The sequence below is a fragment of the Schistocerca cancellata genome, chromosome 6 (genome assembly GCF_023864275.1).
Source record: "Schistocerca cancellata isolate TAMUIC-IGC-003103 chromosome 6, iqSchCanc2.1, whole genome shotgun sequence".
In the NCBI taxonomy this organism is placed as follows: domain Eukaryota; kingdom Metazoa; phylum Arthropoda; class Insecta; order Orthoptera; family Acrididae; genus Schistocerca; species Schistocerca cancellata.
The window spans coordinates 440,919,288-440,941,627 of NC_064631.1; the positions used below are offsets into that span (position 1 = coordinate 440,919,288).

General features: G+C 40.1%; 1 protein-coding gene and 1 non-coding gene across 2 annotated transcripts in view; both read right to left on the reverse strand.

Moving 5' to 3' along the window:
* The window catches only part of LOC126088375 (peroxisomal acyl-coenzyme A oxidase 3-like), a 151,557-nt gene that overhangs the window by 10,411 nt on the left and 118,806 nt on the right, over positions 1-22,340 (reverse strand). Inside the window, exon 12 of the mRNA XM_049906514.1 lies at positions 19,430-19,565. Coding sequence (XP_049762471.1) covers positions 19,430-19,565 — 136 coding nt within the window. The remainder of the gene's footprint in view (positions 1-19,429; positions 19,566-22,340) is intronic.
* Positions 16,522-16,594, reverse strand: Trnaa-cgc (transfer RNA alanine (anticodon CGC)). The gene has a single exon. It is a non-coding gene; the product is annotated as a tRNA-Ala (tRNA).

Genomic DNA, 22,340 nt, shown 5'->3' on the forward strand with positions numbered 1-22,340 from the left:
GGAAGTTGGCCATGCCCTTTCAAAGGTACCATCCCGGCATTTGCCTGGAGCGATTTAGGGAAATCACGGAAAACCTAAAACAGGATGCGGTTCGTCAGGCGAATACAGGGTTATAAATACAAAATCAAATAGGGGTAATGCAGGAGTAGGTTTAATAATGAATAAAAAAAATAGGAGTGCGGGTAAGCTACTACAAACAGCATAGTGAACGAATTATTGTGACCAAGATAGACATGAAGCCCATGGCTACTACAGTAGTACAAGTTTATATGCCAACTAGCTCTGCAGATGATGAAGAAATTGATGAAATGTATGATGAGATAAAAGAAATTATTCAGGTAGTGAAGGGAGATGAAAATTTAATAGTAATGGGTGACTGGAATTCGAGAGTAGGAAAAGGGAGAGAAGGAAACATAGTAGGTGAATTTGGATTGGGGGTAAGAAATGAAAGAGGAAGCCGTCTGGTAGAATTTTGCACAGAGCATAACTTAATCATAGCTAACACTTGGTTCAAGAATCATAAAAGAAGGTTGTCTACGTGGAAAAATCCTGGAGATAGTAGAAGGTATCAGATATATTATATAATGGTAAGACGGAGATTTAGGAACCAGGTTTTAAATTGTAAGACATTTCCAGGGGCAGATGTGGACTCTGACCACAATCTATTGGTTATGAACTGTAGTTTAAAACTGAAGAAACTGTAAAAAGGTGGGAATTTATGGAGATGGGATCTGGATAAACTGAAAGAACCAGAGGTTGTACAGAGTTTCAGGGAGAGCATAAGGAAACAATTGACAGGAATGTGGGAAAGAAATACAGTAGAAGAAGAATGGGTAGCTCTGAGGGATGAAGTAGTGAATGCAGCAGAGGATCAAGTAGGTAAAAAGACAAGGGCTAGTAGAAATCCTTGGGTAACAGAAGAAGTATTGAATTTAATTGATGAAATTAGAAAATATAAAAATGCAGTAAATGAAGCAGGCAAAAAGGAATACAAACGTCTCAAAAATGAGATCGACAGGAAGTGCAAAATGGCTAAGCAGGGATGGCTAGGGGACAAATGTAAGGATGTAGAGGCTTATCTCACTAGGGGTAAGATAAATACTGCCTACAGGAAAATTAAAGAGACCTTTGGAGAAAAGAGAGCCACTTGTATGAATATCAAGAGCTAAGATGGAAACCCAGTTCTAAGCAAAGAAGGGAAAGCAGAAAGGTGAAAGGAGTATATAGAGGGTCTATACAAGGGCAATGTACTTGAGGACAATTATGGAAATGGAAGAGGATGTAGATGAAGGTGAAATGGGACATATGATACTGCGTGAAGAGTTTGACAGAGCACTGAAAGACCTGAGTCGAAACAAGGCCCCGGGAGTAGACAACTTTCCATTAGAACTACTCACGGCCTTGGGAGAGCCAGTCCTCACAAAACTCTACCATCTGGTGAGCAAGATGTATGAGACAGGCAAAATACCCTCAGACTTCAAGAAGAATATAATAATTCCAGTCCCAAAGGAACCAGGTGTTGACAGATGTGAAAATTACTGAACTATCAGTTTAATAACTCACAACTGCAAAATAGTAATGCGAATTCTTTACAGACGAATGGAAAAACTGGTAGAAGCCGATCTTGGGGAAGATCAGTTTGGATTCCGTAGAAATGTTGGAACACATGAGGCAATACTGACCTTACAACTTATCTTAGAAGAAAGATTAAGGAAAGGCAAACCTACATTTCTAGCAATTGCAGACTTAGAGAAAGCTTTTGACAATGTTGACTGGAATACTGTCTTTCAAATTCTAAAGGTGACAGGGGTAAAATACAGGGAGCAAAAGGCTATTTACAATTTGTACAGAATCCAGATGGCAGTTATAAGAGTCGAGGGGCATGAAAGGGAAGCAGTGGTTGGAAAGGGAATGAGGCAGGTTTGTAGCCTCTCCCCAATATTATTCAATCTGTATATTGAGCAAGCAGTAAAGGAAACAAAAGAAAAATTCAGAGTAGGTATTAAAATCCATGGAGAAGAAATAAAAACGTTGAGGTTCACTGATGACATCGTAATTCTGTCAGAGACAGCAAAGGACTTGGAAGAGCAGTTGAACGGAATGGACAGTGTCTTGAAAGGGGGATATAAGATGAACATCAACAAAAGCAAAACGAGGATAATGGAATGGAGTCGAATTAAGTAGGGTGATGCTGAGGGAATTAGTTTAGGAAACAAGACACTTAAAGTAGTAAAAGAATTTTGCTATTTGGGGAGCAAAATAACTGATGATGGTCGAAGTAGAGAAGATATAAAATGTAGACTGGCAATGGTAAGGAAAGCATTTCTGAAGAAGAGAAATTTGTTAACATCAAGTATAGATTTAAGTGTCAGGAAGTCGTTTCTCAAAGTATTTGTATGGAGTGTAGCCATGTATGGAAGTGAAATATGGACAATAAATAGTTTGGACAAGAAGAGAATAGAAGCTTTCAAAATGTGGTGCTACAGAAGAATGTTGAAGATTAGATGGGTAGATCACATAAATAATGAGGAGGTATTGAATAGAATTGGGGAGAAGAGGAGTTTGTGGCACAACTTGACAAGAAGAAGGGACTGGTTGGTAGGCCATGTTCTGAGGCATCAAGGGATCACAAATTTAGCATTGGAGGGCAGCGTGGAGGGTAAACATCGTTTAGGGAGGCCAAGAGGTGAATACACTAAGCAGATTCTAAAGGATGTAGGCTGCAGTAAGTACTGGGAGATGAAGAAGCTTGCACAGGATAGAGTAGCATGGAGAGCTGCATCAAACCAGTCTCAGGACTGAAGACCACAACAACACAACTGACAAAGACTCCACCACTGCTGTTTTGTACTGCAAGGATTACCTGGCAGAAGGACTCCAGCAGCTGTCAGATTCACCCACCTACATACCCTGCCACAGAGACCCTGTTCCAGAAATCCAGCAGGATCTCTAGCTTCTTGTCAAATCCTCGGGCTCATTCCAGAGCCACTCCCCTAAGTCCATCTCTCTTCTCTTCACAGCCTGTAATTATTCTCTCAACCTCATACAAAAATAGACCTCCCATGCCTTATCTCTCTAGTTACCCACCACTTCCCAAAGTTCCACCATCCAGCCACAGAGGAGAATTCCCCTTGTCATTCAGTACCACCCAGCACTGGAGCAACTGAATCACATTCTCTTCCAGGGTTTTGACCACCTCTCGTCATGCCCTGAAATGAGAAACGTGCCCCCCACTATCCTTTCCATGCCTCCCACAGCAGTATTTCACAACCCCCTGAACCTACACAATATCCTTGTCCATCCCTACATAACCCCTCCTCCTACCCCTTGCGCCATGGCTCATATCCCTGTAATAGACGTAGATGCAAGACCTGCCCCATACATCCTCCCACTACCACCTACTCCAGTCTAGTCACAAGCATAATCTATCCCATCAAAGGCAGGGATACCTATGAAACCAGTCATGTGATCTACAAGCTAAGCTGCAACCACTCTGCTAAATTCTAAGTGTGCATGACAACCAACAAGATGTGTGCCCGAATGAAAGGCCACAAAAGAACTGTGGCCAAGAAACAGCTGGACCACCCTGTTGATGAGCATGCTGCCAACATGATGTTCTTCATTTCAGTGACTGTTTCTCAGCCTGTGCCATCTGGATCCCTGCATCAATACCAGCTTTTCTGAATTGTGCAGGTGGGAACTCTGCCTATAATATATCCTAAGTTCCCGTAACCCTCCTGGCCTCGAGCTTTGTTAGTCATTGTCGTTTACCCACCCACCCACTTCCCTGTTTCCATTCCAGCACTACACAGCTCTCAATTCCATCAATGCGTCTACATTCACTTTACTTTTCTTTTCTGCTTCCCCTCCCCCTGATGCCTTCTTCTTAACTCCAATCTCCATTGCCCAGCTTGCTTCTTCCATCATGCACTGCTGTTCAAAGTCAGTTCTTAGCAGCTGATATTGAGGATAGACAAATTCGTATGTATGTGTGTGTGTGTGTGTGTGTGTGTGTGTGTGTGTGTGTGTGTGTGTGTGCGCGCAAGTGTGTGTAATTGTGATGAAGGCCTGTTTGGCTGAAAGCTTTGTTTGATAGACTCACTCTCTCTCTCTCTCTCTCTCTCTCTCTCTCTCTCTCTCACACACACACACACACACACACACACACACACACACACACATGTATGTATACATCTTGAAGCATTTTACATCACAGATCGCTTTTTCTAGCTCAACAAATCATTTGAAGTGTGTCGATTTTTCTTAAGTCTTCCTTCCATTAAGAAGTGCAACATCACAATTGCTTTATTTGTGGCTTTACCTTTCTTAAAGCCAAACTGATCATTATCCAACAGGTTTTCTATTTTCTTTTTCATTCTTCAGTGTATTATTCTTCTCAGAAGCTTTCTTGCATGAGCTTTTACTTTCTTGCATGAGCTTTCAAGCTGACTGTATGATAGTTTTTGCACTTATCTGCCATTGCCATCATCAAGATTGTGTGAATTATACTTTTAATAAAGTCTGATGATATATTCACAGTCTTGTAGACTCTACAAAACATAGTCATTTAATTGCCTCATTGCCCCTTCCCTCAATGACTTTAGAAATCCCAAAGCAATATTTCCTTCAAGGCTATGGTAAACCCTGATTCTAATATTGAATCTCCTGTCTTCCATATTGACTCCCATTGCTTTTTCTATCACACCATCAGACAGTTTCTCTCCCTTGTAAATGCCTACACTATATTCTTTCCATGTATTCAATCTTCCTTTTGCATTGAACAGTGAAATTCCTCTTACACTTCTAGTACTGAAGCACTTGCTTTTAATTTTGTCAGCTGATTTGAATTTGCTCTGTGCTTAATTTGTTTTATTGATGACCATTTCTATTTCAATTTCTTCCCATTTTTCCTGCAGCCATTTAGTTTTAGCTTCCTTGCAATTCCTATTTGTTTTATTTTATTTCTAGGTGGCTTCTGTTCCTGTATTCCTGTCTTTTCTAGAGTGTGTTTGTACTTTTTTCTTTTGTCTGTCAGTTTATATCTTCTATTACCCACTTTCTCTTTGTGTTTACCTTCATTTTTCTTCTATTTACCTAATTTCTGTGACTGTCATCTTCAGAGATGTCAATTTTTCTTAAACTGACCTACCGAATATGTTACTCAGTATCACAATATCTACATCCTTAGAGACCTTCAAACACACATAATCATTTATGAGTAGTTCAGTATTCCACGTCTTTCCACATTGATTCTCTGTGATGTTTCTCTTAAACTTTACCCTACTTTTTATCATTACTAAATGGTGATCTGAATCTATATGCAGTCCTAAGAATGTCTTACAATCCCATGTCTGATTTTAGAATCTCTGTCTCACCATGATGTAATCCATCTGGAATCTTCTCATGTCTCCAGACCATTTCTAAGTCTCTTCTCGTTTCTGAACAGGATATTTGCTGTTGCTGCTACTAACTCTCTCATTCCTCCTCATTCATCCATTCATTATCCTCAGATACTTTCCCTATCCTTTCATCCTCTGCTCATGACACTGGAGATGTCCATCTGAACTGCTGTTCCAGGTGACAGTTCTTCTGAGTTCTGATGAGGGTAACCTTATCACAGAACTGCTCACAGTAACATACTCATACTCTGTGCCTCAACTTTCCATTCATAATGAATCCTACTCCCTGTTTACCATTTCCTGCTCTTGTTGATATTACCCTATATTCACCTGACCACAAATCCTTATCTTCTTTTTGTTTCACTTCACTGACCCACACTATATCTAGATCCAGCCTTTGCATATCCATTTTCATATTATGTAGCTCCCCTTTGACAATGAGACTTCGTATGTTCTGGACTTAGTAGTATTTCAAAGTTTCGTTGAGTATTCAATATCTTTCTCTTAGTCACCTTCCTCTTGGTAGTACCCTCTCAGAGATCTGAATCGGGAACTAGCCAGGAATCTTTTGCCATTGATCATTGTGACTGATACCACTGAAACAAATTTCCATGGTGCAGACATCCTTGAACCACCTCTGATCTCTCTGCAAGATACTCATATTGTGCCCCCAGATACTCCTGTTGTGCCACCCCAACTGCTTATACCACATCTCCCAAATTGTAACCCTTACCCTCCAATACCTGGAAGAGCACTACAGACACTATCTCCAAGAATTATAAAATTTGTTGACATCCTGTTCCCATATTGGAGAATTCTACCCATCTGTACCCATCCTATCCCACAGTAAACCCCCTCATCAACACCTCACATGAGAAAATCTGCCACACCCCCATCCCCCTCCCATAAAAAAGCTCCTAATATCTGATGAAACCCAGAACCTAAGCAAACACAAAATATTGTTGCCAACCTATCAACCAAAACCTCAAGTCCTACAGAAGTTCCAGTCCTGTTCAAAGGCCACACCTCTAGCCCCACACCCAAGTTCAACCATTCTGGGCTCATCAAGGGCTTTTCTGCTCATGATACCTACAGTGGAAATACTTCTTTGCTACCAATGCTTCCAACCAAAGCCAGCCTAATCCCAACATTGAACCTTACCTCTCTCAGTTCATACTACTATCCAACCATGACCCTCCCCCTCTCCCACCTAACTTCCCCTGACAAGCTCCCAGGAATTCTTAGCTATGTGTTGGCCTCCTCATGTTTTCCTACATCCTTTCCAAAGAACACAGACCTCTCAATAAAAGAAATCAAGACAGACACTGATTTATTCATCTTCCCTGCACACAACGGCTCCATCACTGTTTGATGAACTGCAGGGATTACCTGACAGAAGGCATCTGCAAACTGTTTGACTCCTCCACCTACAACCCCACCACAAAAGACCAGCATAACCTCCAATCCCTACTCAAATGCTTAGGCTTGTCACAGAATCTTTCCTCTGAATCCATCTTCCTCCTCACCCCGGTGATGAATGACCCCCTGCACACCCATCTTCTACATGCTTCCCAAAATCCGTAAACTTAACAATCCTGGATGCCCCAATGCAGCTGCTTAATGCCTCTTATTTAATGTACAAACCACTTTCTTCACAGATACTTGACCAATTCCACTCCATTATGACCTTAACCCTTTTCATCATTGTGGATGCCACTTCCCTATACACCAATATCCTCCTTACCCATGACCTTGCTGCAATCAAATACTACTTCTCCAAACAACTTTCCAACTCCAAACCTACCATATTTAACATCCTTATACATAACTACTTACCCTTTGAGAGACAGCTCATAAGCAAATCTGTGACATGGCTATGGGCACCTGTATGACACCCGCCTATGCCAGCACTCTTCTATGCCTATGCCACTATGTTTATAGACAGTTTAGGGGAAACCTCCTGACAAAGAACAGTATATCCAGTTCGACAGCTGTCATCCCTTCCATACCAAAAACTTGCTCCCATGTAGTATGGCCACCCATGGATAGTGCATCTGCAGTGACAAGAATTCTCTTGCCCTATTTGCTGAAGTCTCACTAAGACCTTCAGTAAATATCTGCCACATCTTGTCTGCAAACAGATTTTCCGCACTATATCCCATCAGATACCCCCTAATCCTCCCACCAGGCCCAAGAACCCACTGCAAAGGAACATCTACATGTACATCATACTCCACAAGCCACCTAATGGTGTGTGGAAGAGAGTACTTTCAGTACCACTACCAGATCCCTCCAACCCTGTTCCACTTGTGAATAGTGCATGGGAAGAATGATTGTCGGTAAGCCTCTGTATTGGCTCTAATTTATCGAAATTTCTCCCCATGGTCAATATGCAAGATGTATGTGGGGGGAAGTAATATGTTGTCTGACTCCTCCTGAAAAGTGCTGTCCCAAAATTTCAATAGTAAACCTCTCCATGATGCACAACGTCTCTCTTGTAATGTCTGCCAATGGAGTTTGTTTAGCATGTCTGTAATGCTCTCTCATCAGCTAAATGATCCCATTATGAAATGTGTTGCTCTTAGTTAGATCTCCTCTATCAGTCCTACCTGATAGGGATCCCAGATAGATGAACAATATTCAAGAATTGGGCGAACATACACCTTATGAGCCACTTATTCCATGGATGAGTAAGATTCTTCCAATGAATCTGAGTCTTGTGTCTGCCTTTCCCACTATCTGTTTTACGTGGTCATTCCACTTAAGGTACACTCTGAATAGTTATGCCTAGATATTTTATGGCAGATGCCGTCTCCAGCACCAATAGTGTAGCTGTACAGTAGTGGATTTCTTTTCGTATGTATGCGCAAGATGTTACATTTATTTGCATTCAGGGTCAACTGCCAAAGCCTGCATCATTCATCATTTCTCTGCAGGTTGTTCTGCAAATTCTTATTATCTTCTGGCATTGCTATTTTGGCATAAACAACTGCATCATCTGTGAATAGCCTTAAAGAGCATCCGATGCTTTCTACTAGATCATTTATATATATTGTGAACAGCAACAGTCCTATCACACTTCTCTATGGTACTCTGGATATTACCTTTACCTCTGTCAATTTATTTCCATTAAGAGTGATGTATTGAGTTCTATCTACAAGAAAATCTTGAATCCAATCACAGATCTGCTCCAATACTCCATAAACTCGAATTTTTTTCATTAAACAGCAATGCAGAACACTGTCAAATGCCTTACTGAAGTCAAGAAACATGGCATCAGCTTGAGTGCCATTGTCCACTGCACTGTGGGTCTCATGGAGGAACAGAGCAAGCTGAGATTTGCAGGATCTCTGTTTGTGGAATCCATACTGATTTTTATAGAGGAGCTGTTCATTTTCCGAAAACGTCATAATTCTTGAGCACCAAACATGTTCCATAATTCTACAACAGATTGAAGTCATTGATATAGGTCTATAATTGTGTGGATCTGTCTTATGGCCTTTCTTAAAAACGGGAATGACGTGTGCTTTTTTCCAGTCATTAGGTACCTTATGTTGCTCAAGCGATCTACAATAAATTACTGCTAGAAAGGGAGCAAGTTCTTTCACATGATCTTCATAGAATCTTATAGTATCTCATCTGGTCCTGAAACCTTTCCACTATAAGCGACTGTAGCTGCTTTTCAGTTTCACGATAGGTTATCTCAATATCTGTCATTTCAATGTTCGTACGATGATTGAAAGGAGGGACAGTGTTACGATATTCCATGGTGAAACAACTTTGGAAGACCAAATTCAGTATTTCGCCCTTCTCTCTGTTATTTTCCATTTTGGCGCTGGTGTGGTCACAGGGAGAATGAATAGATGATTTTGGTTGATTACTGGTTTAACGTACAACCAAAATCCCTTAGGGTTTTTACTCAGGTTGGTTGACAATATCTTACTTTTGAAATCATTGAATGCTTCTCTCATTGCTCTCCTTAGGCTCATTTTCACTCTGTTCAGCTTTTGTTTGTCAGCTAGGTTTTTACTTCTCTTGAATCTGAGAAGAAGTGCTCTTTGTTTACGTAGCACTTTTCTAACACGGCTATTAAACCATGGCAGATCTTTCCCATCCCTTAAAACCTTACTTGAAACATATTTATCTAGGGCATATTGCATGATGCCTTTGAATTTTTTCCATTTGTTTTCCACATCTTCATCCTCATCACCGAATATTTGATTCTGACTGCTGAGATATTCTGAAATTTGTATCCTGTCAGCCTTGCTGAGCAAATATATTTTCCTACATTCCTTAACATTCCTTGTTGGACCCATCATCATAGATGCTGTCACAGCTTTATGATCACAGACGCCTTCCTCTGCTTTAACTGATTTGATAAGTTCAGGTCTGTTTGTTGTCAAGAGATCTGAGACCTTACCCTCATGAGTTGGTTCTCTAAATATCTGCTCAAGGTAATTTTCGGGCAAGACATCCAGAACAAAGCCACACAATTCCCTGTCTCTGGCACCAATTTTGATGGCATAACGCTCCCAATCTATACCTGGGAAGTTGAAGTCACCCCCTATTACAACCGCATGATCAGGAAAATTACTAATGATATTCTGCAAGCTCTGTCTGAAGTGCTCTACAACTACAGATCCTTACCCAGGTGGTCTATAAAAGCATCCAATCACCATTTTTGACCGTTCTTTGATACTCAATTTCACCCAGATTAATTCACATTCAGAATCTGTGATAACCTAATCAGATTTTATTGAATTTTTTACTACAATAAACATGCTGCCACCATTGGCGACTAACCTATATTTACGATTAACATTCCAATCTGAGCTATCCTTATGATAAACATTCCAATCTGAACTTAGGGCATTGTTGTTATTAATGTGTGGCTTCAACCAGCTTTCTGTTCCCAGTACTATCTGTCCATTATAACCTTCAATAAGCGATACCAATTCTGAGACTTTTACTTGCAGTTTACTAAAATCCTGCAGTTTACTAAAATCATATTAATTTTTTCTATCTCTGATCTGCAAGGACCAAGATTCTATGAGGTCACTGTGGCTGATTTAACAGGCAAATCGTTTTTGCTCTGAAGGGAGGCGTCCTCTAATCGAAAAAAGCCCCACGCGCATGCCACACGTACTCCACTACCCTAGTAGCTGCTTCCTGCGTGTTGTGCACATCTGACCTATTAAAGGGAACCCTACAATTCTGCACCCAATAGTGGAGGTCAAGAAATTCGCATCCGATACTGTTGCAGAGCCATTTGAGCCTCTGGTTTAGACCTTCCACTCTGCTCCAAACCAGAGGACTGTAATCAACCCTGGGTACGATGCTACAAATAGACAGCTTAGCCTGCACCCTGTGTGCATTGCTAGTTGCCTTCACCAAATCAGCCAGCTGCAGAAAGGAGCTGAGGATGGCCTCAGAACCCAAGCAGCACACATCATTCATCCTGACATGTGCCACTACATGCAACCGGTTGCACCCACATCACAGATGAGACCTCCTGCCAAACATACTGAATGCACACTGGAATTCTTTCTCACCTTGCCTGCTATCTCCCACCTAACACTGGAGCTCCCAATGACTAGCATACCCACCTCTGTACTTGTCCAGACTGGACAGGAAAATTGACCGCTGGCCAAACAGGAGAGGCATCCCATGCTGGCTCAGAGTTATCATCAACACTGTTGCTAAGCCATACGGAGCCAGCCACATAGCCTGCTCCCTCTTCTGCCTTCCGCCCAGTGACATGCGAACCCACCACTGTCTGACACCCACTCTGGAGTGAGGACAGACTGGTCAGAAGCTGCAGTGATGTCTGGGCCACAAGGGGATTCCAATGATACCAAATGTGTCACAGGTCTCGTCACTGGTGCCCCGATGTCACTGCAACTTTGAGCATTAGCTAGAAGCTTGTCAATGGTAGCCAATGCAGCTTCCAGCTTTTTATGGACAGCAGGTAACTCTCCTTGTGTCTGCTCACAACAAGCACAGTCCCTAGCCATATTGTACAGTGTATAAAATAGATATAAAGTCTCAAATTGCGCTACTGTGTTTGAAAATATACCAAAGTAGAAGACAGTAACACTAAAAGTTGGTGTGCAGATTTTTCTCTGAATTCTGAGACCACAAGTTATTAAACAGAAATAAATTTCTCTACATGGAAAATCTTTGCTAGGAAGCTGCCCTACGTAAGGATATTCTCAAGACTAACGCAAAAATAAAAAAAATATGATTAATTTTCTAACCACTAGTCTACACAGTAAAATACACACATACAGTTCACTTCTTTGCAGAAGCATGTGAACAAAAAACAAAGACTAAATTAATTTACAGTTTATTACACAAATGCTCCTGCTGCTCTGCCGCATGTCCTCTCAGCTCGGTGGCTGCTGCTCTCTCATCATCCAATTTCATACCAGACTACAGCAACTGGCCATTTCCTTTGCTAGGGCTTTTAACTGAGATATGCCACTCACAATCCTTCCCACTCCTTCTAAAATGATATTTGTCACCCACTAACCCACACAATATCCTGATCAATCCCTGTACCACATGTACTACCAATCCTCGCCACATGGGATATATCCATGCAGAAGACCAAGGTTCAAAACCTGTCTTATTCACCCACCCTGCACATCCTATCCTGTCAGAGGCAGGGACACCTATGAAAGCAGCCATGTCATATAACAGCTTTGCTGCAATTTCTGTACTGGATTTTATGTAGACATGACTATCAACTAACTGCCCACCCAAATGAATGGCCATCACCAGGGTTTGGCCAAGAGCAGAGTTAATCACCCAGTGGCAGAACATGCTGCTGTGTAGAGCATGCTTGATTTCAATGGCAACTTGAAAAATTGTTCCAGCTCTATGCTTCTCCCAGCACTAGCTTTTCTGAACTACATAGATAATAACAGTTATTCTTGCAGCATTTCCTTCATTCCTGTAGTCATCATGCCTTAATCTCTTCCATCTTCCTGCACCTGCATCCTCTTCCTCAAGGTCTCCCCTTCCTCAGTTCTGTCACTCACTCCCAGTCCACTCCCCCACACCATCACCTTTGTCTCACAGATACCAACGCCTGTCTTTTGCATTCCTGTCCTGTGCATGTGCTACCTTTCCCTCCCACATTCCTACCTCATACACCTGCTGCTTCCTTATGAGCCATGAGCCACCCTTCTCAACCCTTTATCCATCTCCCTGCCTCTCTGCCACTTTTTCTCCCCTCACTCACTCCACCCAACACAACCCCTCACCAATTTCAACTTGCTGAACTGCAGTCTCAGTACTGTGCTAGCTTCAAAAAGGGTTTGCCTGAAAGGTAGTGAATTTTCAGTCCTGTTTATGTGTCTGTTGGAGACTCAACACCTATATTATCCAGTGAGTTGTTACCTTACTCCTAAATTATTTATCTCAGTTATCATCATTTTGATGTTTATGCTACATTTGAAAGTATGATTCATAGTACAGTCTTCCTTGGTACAAAAAAAATTAAAAAATTAAATTTTATGTTCAAGTTTCCTCCCTAACATTGCTGTTTAAATATTTTTGCTCTAGCATTTGGCTATCTGTCACTGACCTGAACTGAAAATTTTACTACTAGTTGACTACTTAGCATTTAGAAATGGATTATAACTTAAGTAAAGAGCTTCTCAACAACTGATAAGAAATCAGAAAGTATCTACAATAAAAGCTAAAATTTGAGACCATATTTTTGTGTCATGTTATGCGAAGATCATTGATTTTCTTGATGGTATCACTAAAATTACTAATAAACCCTTAATAAAAAATGAAGTTGTGTGATGTCCTTGACAGTAGTACCAAACTTAAGAACGTTTACTAATAAACTCTTAACAGAAAATGAAATTTTGTGAAAGATCTAAATGATGGACTGTGAAGAGTATTAGACATCTTATAGAGAGTCACAATGTTAGTACTGAAAAACAGAGTTGATGAAAAAAGAAAATGACAGAGGAAAATAATTACAGCAGCACTTCATCAGGAATCATAGTATGAGTGAAAAACCACTTACACCTTAATGAAGGTTTTGATTGTAGAGTACTTATGTCTGAATATTAGCAATGTAAAGATCATACTGAAATTTCAAACACGATATCTGTGTAAAACAACATAAAAGCTGCGAGGAAGTGAAGATGATGAAGGAATATGGTGTTCAAGCAATGAAAGAAAAATAAGACAACACTGACAAAAGGCAGAGAGTATTACAAAGATATAATTATTCCTCATTGAGGATTAAAGGGCCAACCACCTTATTAGAACAAGCAGAGAAAATGAGAAGCAGAAAAATCAGACCTACAGGACAAAAATGGGAAGGGGGATTCAGAGTGGATGTGATGTTTTTTCTCTTTTTTTCAATTTTCTCATCTAGACAATTACAAATCCACATAAATATGCATCTAGAATGGCAAAATTCACAGATGAGAATCATTCATCTGAAGAATGACATTACCTAGATAAAAATACTGAGAATTTGCTGAGATGACGAGGTGCATTGGATAGGAATGCAACATGGACACTGGCACTGATGAGCTCATGAAGCACATGATTCCAATGCCATCGAGGAATTGATTAAAAGGGGGAGACAGAACGGAGCAAGGGGAGACTGTGGGGAAGACGAAGTTGGTGCAAGATGAGTGAAGTTACAGTGCTGGGGCAGGAGTGCAGGTGGGTATGGCGCAGGAGGTCAGTGGAAGTTGAAGCCAGGAGAATTACAAGAGTGAAGGATGTCTCGTAAAGAATATTCATATCTACATCTACATGGATACTATGCAAATCACATTTAAGTGCCTGGCAGAGGGTTCATGGAATCACCTTCACAATAATTCTCTATTATTCCAATCTCGAACAGTGTGCAGAAAAAACGAACACCTATATCTTTCCGTGCAAGCTCTGATTTTCCTTATTTTGCTATGATGATAATTTCTCCCTAGGTAGGTTGGTGTCAACAAAATATTTTCACATTTGGAAGAGAAAGTTGGTGATTTAAATTTTATGAAAAGATTCCACTGCAATGAAAAATGCCTTTGTTTTAATGATGTCCACACCTAAACCTGTATCATGGCAGTGATTTCGCGATAATACAGAATATGCTGCTCTTCTTTCAACTCTCCCAAAGTACTCCATTAATCCTACCTGTAAGGATCCCAGACCATGCAGCAGTACACCAAAAGAGGAGAGACAAACATAGTGTAGGCAGTCTCTTTAGTAGACCTGTTACATTATTTAAGTGTTCTGTCAATTAAACATAATCTTTGGTTTGTCTTCCCCAAAACATTTTCTATGTGTTCTTTCCAATTTAAGTTGCTCATATTTGTAATTCATAGGTATGCACACAGACAGATTTGACTGGTTTATTGTGTGACTGAAGTTTAATGAATTCCTTTTCGCATTCATGTGGATGACCTCAAACATTTCATTATTTAAGGTTAGTTACCAATTTTTGCACCATACAGATATCTTTTCTAAATAGTTTTGCAATTTGTTTTGATCTTCTGATGACTTTACTAGATGATAAATGACAGCATCATCTGCAAACAACCTAAGATGTCTGCTCAGATTGACTACTAAATTGTTTATATAGAAAAGGAACACTACCTTGGGGAATGCTAGAAATCGCTTCTGTTTTACTCAATGACTTTCCATCAGTTACTGTGAAATGTGACCTCTCTGACAGGAAATCAAAGATCCAGTCACATAACTGAGATGATATTCCATAAGCACACATTATGATTACAAACTGCATGTGTGGTATAGTGTCAAAGCCTTCTGGAAATCTAGAAATAAGGAATCAATTTGAAATCCCTTGTCAATAGCACCTAACATTCCATGTGTGCAAAGAGCTAATTGCGTTTTGCAAGAACGGTGTTTTTTTGAATCTGTGTTGACTGTGTGTCAATAGGCCATTCTCTTTGAGGTAATTTATACTGTTCGAACACAATATATGTTCAAAAATCCTTCTGTATATCAATGTTTATGATAGGTGCCTTTAATTTACTGGATTACTACTACTACCTTTCTTGAATATTGGAGTGACCTGCACAACTTTCCAATCTTTGGGTACAGATCTTTTGTCCAGTGAGCAGTTGTATATGATTGTTAAGTATTGAGCTATTGAATCAACACACTTTGAAAAGAACCTAACTGGTATTAATTCTGGATCAGAAGACTTGTTTTTATTAAGTGATTTACATCAGAAGACTTGTTTTTATTAAGTGATTTACATCACTTCACTACTCTGCAGATTCTGAGGATATCTACTTCCAAGTTACACTAATTTCTGTACATCCATCATCCAACAAATCACGTGATAGCTGTTACTATATCTTTTTGTAGTAGGGATGGCCCCTTCAGTTGTTTGTATGGATCTTATTTTATTTACAGCTGATTTTGTTGTTGACATGTTGAGGTTCGTCCATGACAGTAGGTGATCAGGTGGATATCAGGATATCAAGTAAACATCATTATTCATCTTGTAGAGCATACAAAACGTCAACGTCCCTTCACCAAATCTTCCTTGATGCTTAGGGTGTGAATGACACCATCACATAAACTAGACTGTTGGCTGGAAATAGTGCTCTAAGTTTACTCACAACTATGTAGTTCAGAGAAGCTGGTGTAGGGAGGAAGGATCCATATAGCACAGATTGTGAAGCAGTAATTAAAACTGATCAATTTTTGACAAAATAATTTAACTGGATAGATAAAAAATCTACTCACCGAGCAGCAGCAGAACACAACACAAAAGAGGGTTGTAATTAGGTAAGCTTTTGGAGCCTGTGGCTCCTTCTTCAGCATTCAGGCTGAAGAGGAAGGAAGAGGGGTGAAGGAAAAGGACTGGAGAGGTCTAAGAAAATGGGTAGATTTCGGGAAAGTTACCCAGAACCACAGGTCAGGGGAGACTTACTGCATGGGATGATGGTGGTGGTGGTGGTTAGTGTTTAACGTCCCGTCGACAACGAGGTCATTAGGGACAGAGTGCAAGCTCGGGTTAGGGAAGGATTGGGAAGGAAATCGGCCGGCCCTTTCAAAGGAACCATCCTGGCATTTGCCTAAAACGATTTAGGGAAATCACGGAAAACCGAAATCAGGATGGCCGGAGACGGGATTGAACCGTCGTCCTCCCGAATGCGAGTCCGTTGTGCTAACCACTGCACCACCTCGCTCGGTGCATGGGATGAGAAGGAAAGACTGATTGTTGGGGACTGCATTGGACGAGATTTGAAAACCTGAGAGCTTAAAGGTGCAAGATAGGGTAATACGCAAGACAAAGTTTACTGCTCAAACGTCACGCATGAGTTAATAAGAGTGAAAAGCTAAGTGCATTGTACTAACAGAGGCAGGAGGGAGCCGGTGAAAAATAAACAGTTAAGACAATGAAACATGCAGAAAACTAAAATGGAGTGAAGGAAAGAGTAGTTACAGTGAAGAAATGCTGAGACGGAAGAAATTAACATAAATTATGACCAGGTGGGAGTTGAGAACCAAGCACATGTTGTAGCTCTAGTTCCCACTGGCTGATTTCTGAGGAACTGGTGTCTGGGGGAAGAATCCAGATGATGCACATGGTGAAACAGGCACCGAGGTCATGACTGTCATGTTGTAGATGATGCTCTGCAACAGGATATTGTGCGTCACTAGTATACACCCTCTGCCTATGCCCATTAATGCTAATTGATAATTTGGTGGTTGTCTTGCTGATGTAAATGGCCAAACAGTGTTTACACAACAGCTGATATATGACATGTGTTGTTTCACAGCTGGCTCTCCATTTGATAGTATATGTTTTGTCAGTCACAGGGCTGTTATAGGTGGTGGTAGGAGGGTACATAGGGCAACTCCTGCAGTGGGGACAGTCACAAGGGTAGGAGTCATAGGTAGGGAGATGGCTGCAGAAGGAGCAAAGGGACTGAAAAAAATGTTGCTGAGATTGGGAGGGTGGCGAAAAGCTATTCTAGGTGTGGTGATTGAGATTTCAGACAGAATGGATCTTATTTCAGGGTATGATTTAAGGAAGTCATGGCCCTGTTGAAGTAGCTGATTAATACATTCTGGACCAGGATAATAGTGAGTCACCAATGGTGTGCTCTGAAGTTGTTTTTTGGAGGGATCAGCAGTACCAGGATTAGATGTGATGGTCCGGGAAATCTGCTTTTGAACCAGGCTGGTGGGGTAATTACATGCAGTGAAGGCTGCTGAAGTGAGAATGATGGAGTGTTGCTATAAAGCATCTGCATCTGAATCAATATGTTCACCTCGAATGCCAAGGCTGTGTGGGAGGGAACATCTGACATGGAAATGTTGTTCGCTGGTAGTTTTAATGTGGACAGAAGTGTGTAGCTGGCTTCAGTGAGGATGAGATCAACATCAAGGAAAGTAGCATGGGATTCGGAGTAGGACGATGTGAAAATTAATTGGGAGAAGGAATTAAGAGATTTCAGGAATTTTAACATGTCAGTCTAACCATGAGTCCATATAGTAAAGATGTCATCAATTTATCTAAACCAAAGCAGGTGATGAAGACTTATGGATCCCAGGAAATCCCCCTCCAAGTGACCCAAGAAAAGGTTGGCATAGAAAGGAGCCATCCTGGTTCATATGGCCATACACCCAATCTGTTTGTAAGTCTGCCTCTCAAGGAGCCACTGGCTCCAAAAGCTTGCTTAATTACAACCCTCTTTTATGTTTGTGTTCTGCCGCCACTTAGTGAGTAGATTCTTTATGTATTTAATTAAAGTAATTGAAATTGAGCATATTATGTCCAACTGGGTGTTCTGCAATGGGATGAATCAACTCTGCTCTTGTGCACAGTTTTGCGGTGCTCGTTCATTTGGGTTGAAAGCTGTCTGGTGGTCATGCACACATAAAATGGTGTGCAGCAGAAATTGCGGCAGAGAACAACATCAATCTTGTATGCTGTGCAAACTTACTGGCACCAACGCCTATCTTCAATTCCTATCCCATGCATCTATTACCTCCCTTCCAGTTGACAGCCATCCCGTCCCAACCAGTTAACAGCCATCCCGTCCCAACCCTCCCTTATAAGAATTTTGTTACATGTTTATAAGAGGAATTGACTGAAATGGATATTCTGTTCACAGTGAATACTGCAGCAAGGCTGTTGAGTCCATGGGGAAAATAGAGAAGGAAAAACATAAAAATGAATGTTACAGAAATATCCTACGTTTTAATACTAGCGAAGTATGTTTTGGAATGAGATGCTACAGCAGGCAGTGCCCAAGAACATGTCCAGAACATCTTTGATTTGTTGGCATTAAGTTATAAAATTCTTATTGTAACTTGTAGCATTACTACAAAATAATGAGCTATGGCAGTAATTGACCCCACCTCCCACACTAAACACTTTTTAATTTATGGTTATTTAGTCTACATTGAATTAATGTAAGTAATGAATTAATGATCTTCACTCCAGCTTTTTGAACAGAAAATTTTAAAAAGTTTTTCTTATTTTCTTTTTGTTACAAGCTACTTTTAAATATGCTTCAAATATGATTCAACTACTTTAAGCAGTTATTTTCAACATGTTTGGATTTTTTTGAACCTTTTTTTTTACTGGTTGTAAAGAATGTCTTTAATAACTGTTTCCTCATAATGTGTTGACCACAGTGTCACAGCAATTCCAAATTTCCAGACAAAATTTGACTTTTGTGAACTTGTTAATGATAGTTATAAACACCTTGATAAACAACACAAATATTACAATGTTGAAATCAAGCACAGCTACATTTCAGTAAGTTAGAAAAGTTCTAAAAAAATATTACAAAACAGCATGCCAGTAGAACACAGAACTAAAAATACTTAGGAACTATGACTGTGGAAAGTACTGTTCTCTTAACTGTTAAATTAATCTGAAACTGAAGCTGATAAAGAAGTGGATAACACAAGATAAAAATACATGACAATACATTATAGGCAAATGCTATTGATATTTTATTGAAACTGGACTTAAGTAGCTTTAATAAAAGTTGTAAGATCCATACCTTTATAAAGCATTGTTAGATGTTTCTCTAGGCTCCAAGATCCATACAAGGAACAGAGTTTCTTCAAGACCTCCGTAAGTGATGGGTCAATGTCTTTTGATGAAATGTAGGTCCAAAAGTTGGAAAGCATAAAATACTGGAGAACAAAGAAGATGCATGTGGCATTAAATATTACAGAACAGTCTGGGTGTTATGTTCGTAACATGGCACATTAATAAACTAAATAACATTGCTTATAAGATAGAAAAAGTAATGCCATAAGCTAGCTAGCTCATTCTCTTTGTAAGTATTAGTTCAGTATTTTTCATCCATTATTGTCTTCTGTTTGTTTTTGATGGTCTGGGCCAGCATCAACTTTTGATAAAACTTTTAACAGATTCTTACAAAAAAATACTGAATTTTAATAAGGGGAGGCGATACAAGAAGAGCAATGATGTAAAAAATGACACAATTTAAGGCTATTAATAAAGCACCTGCACATGGGAAATTATGAAGAGAGTTCAAATGATGAGTGAAAAAAAGCTGTTAGGAGAAAGATAACAGACTAGAATAGAGATATGCACTAATCGAAAACAACTGACAACATGAAACAGCATAAATTAACAAATATATGTTTTCCAAAGAGCAATGATAAGTAATATAGAAACATATTGTTTGGCGTTTGGAAATTGTGGTAGGATGGAAGTGTAAACAGTCTATGGAAGACAGAGCTACAATATTAATATGAAAATGGCAAGCGTATTTTCACAGCTGCAATAGATAACCAGAGTTGATGCTCATGTTAAGTGCTGGAAGGCCAAAAGAGACCCAAAGATGACATAAATCAAACACAAATAGCTGTCTTGCCACAGTAATGGAAGACAACAACACAATCTGGTGGTGGTGGTGTTGTTTTTTTTTCCCATGTCAAAATATCATTAATGAGATCACAAGAGGTTTCCACATCAGAGGTGCTTTCACAGAAGCTAAGGTGAAGGGCAGATGGCAAATTATCAACAAATGGTTCTGAATTCTGTCGCTTGGTACTTCCTCTACATTTTCCGAAAAGTAGCAATGTTCTAATATTTGAAATCTTACTAGATGTCATTTTCTTGTTTCAAATATAGCCAATACCACTTTATGTCAAGAGAACCAAAGATAAATGCAAAGCAGTCATCCTTAAGACTCAAAGGAAGACATCTACTGCTGACCAAAAATAGAAAACAGAAAGAATCCAATTGTACTACCATCAAAAACACCTCAGAACTTGCTAACCAATAAAGTGTGCACTGAAAAGATCTTCAGCAGAGCAAAGGGTGGGAAAGGTATAGAATGAATTTTTGGTGGAGCACAAAGGATAGCCAGGTATATAGTGACTTTCCAAGCCTTAGCAACCTACTTTGGAGAGAATAGTGAATGTGAAAAACTTATAAAAAATAGCAAATACAAAATGGATGATTGTCCACTATACATAGAAAATAGAATCAAAAGTATCACATCTCTTATGATCAGTAGTGACACAATACTTTGGGAGGCTATGACTTTCAATACACATCATGTCAATGGAGCAACCACACTAATTACTTTCCACAGCTTGGCCACAACCTTAGCCCTGAATCATCTATGCTATATGCAATTTGCTGCTCTGCTGGTCAGACTTTGTGTGCCACCACTCTTCAGAATAATATTAGCCTTACTGTTAATGTGTTTATGCAACACTAATGAAATGTTTACTATCAACATTTGATTCAGTGATTAAGCCTTATAGCAATCAATGGAGTGCAAAAGTCACTCACTCAGTGACTCATTTATTGTCATCTGTGGTTCTGTTTGTGTGTGTCAAATTTTCCATGGGGTACATGACATAGTACTCACACATATTTCTACTGAAATTTTACTGATTGCAAAAATTAGTACCAAAATTCAATGGTTTCAACTGATAAGCAGTCATTGTCAGTACTAAATGTGAACAGAAAACATGAAACACAAAAAACTTCCAACAGGTCTACAGTAAAAAATGAAATTAAAAAGTGCACACATATTAGACGAAACATACCCATTCAGCCTGTTAGAGAGTACTGTGTCACAATAATGGTCACAAAATACAAACTTCTTTCAGGCCTCTGCATCACACTTTAGTGATTATTCAAAGAAAACTGAACATATCTCTGCATCAGATGATACAGTAGAAATTAAGAATATGATAGAAAGAAACATTCCACATGGGAAAAATATATTTAAAAAAGTGCTGTGACTTACCAAACGGGAAAGCGCTGGTAGATACACACAATAAAAAACACACAAACACACACACAAATATCAAGCTTTTGCAATCCATGGTTGCTTCATCAGGAAAGAGGGAAGGAGAGGGAAAGCCGAAAGGATGTGGGTTTTAAGGGAGAGGGTAAGGAGTCATTCCAATCCCGGGAGCGGAAAGACTTACCTTAGGGGGAAAAAGGGACAGGTATACACTCGCGCGCGTGCGCGCACACACACACACACACACACACACACACACACACACATCCATCCGCACATATACAGACACAATCAGACATATGTAAAGGCAAAGAGTTTGGGCAGAGATGTCAGTCGAGGCGGAAGTACAGAGGCAAAGATGTTGTTGAGTGACAGGTGATGTACGAGGGGTGGCAACTTGAAATTAGTGGAGGTTGAGGCCAGGTGGGTAACGGAAAGAGAGGATATATTGAAGGACAAGTTCCCATCTCCGGAGTTCTGATAGGTTGGTGTCAGTGGGAAGTATCCAGATAACCCGGATGGTGTAACACTGTGCCAAGATGTGCTGGCCGTGCACCACGGCATGTTTAGCCACAGGGTGATCCTCATTACCAACAAACACTGTCTGCCTGTGTCCCTTCATGCAAATGGACAGTTTGTTGCTGGTCATCCCCACATAGAAGACTTCACAGTG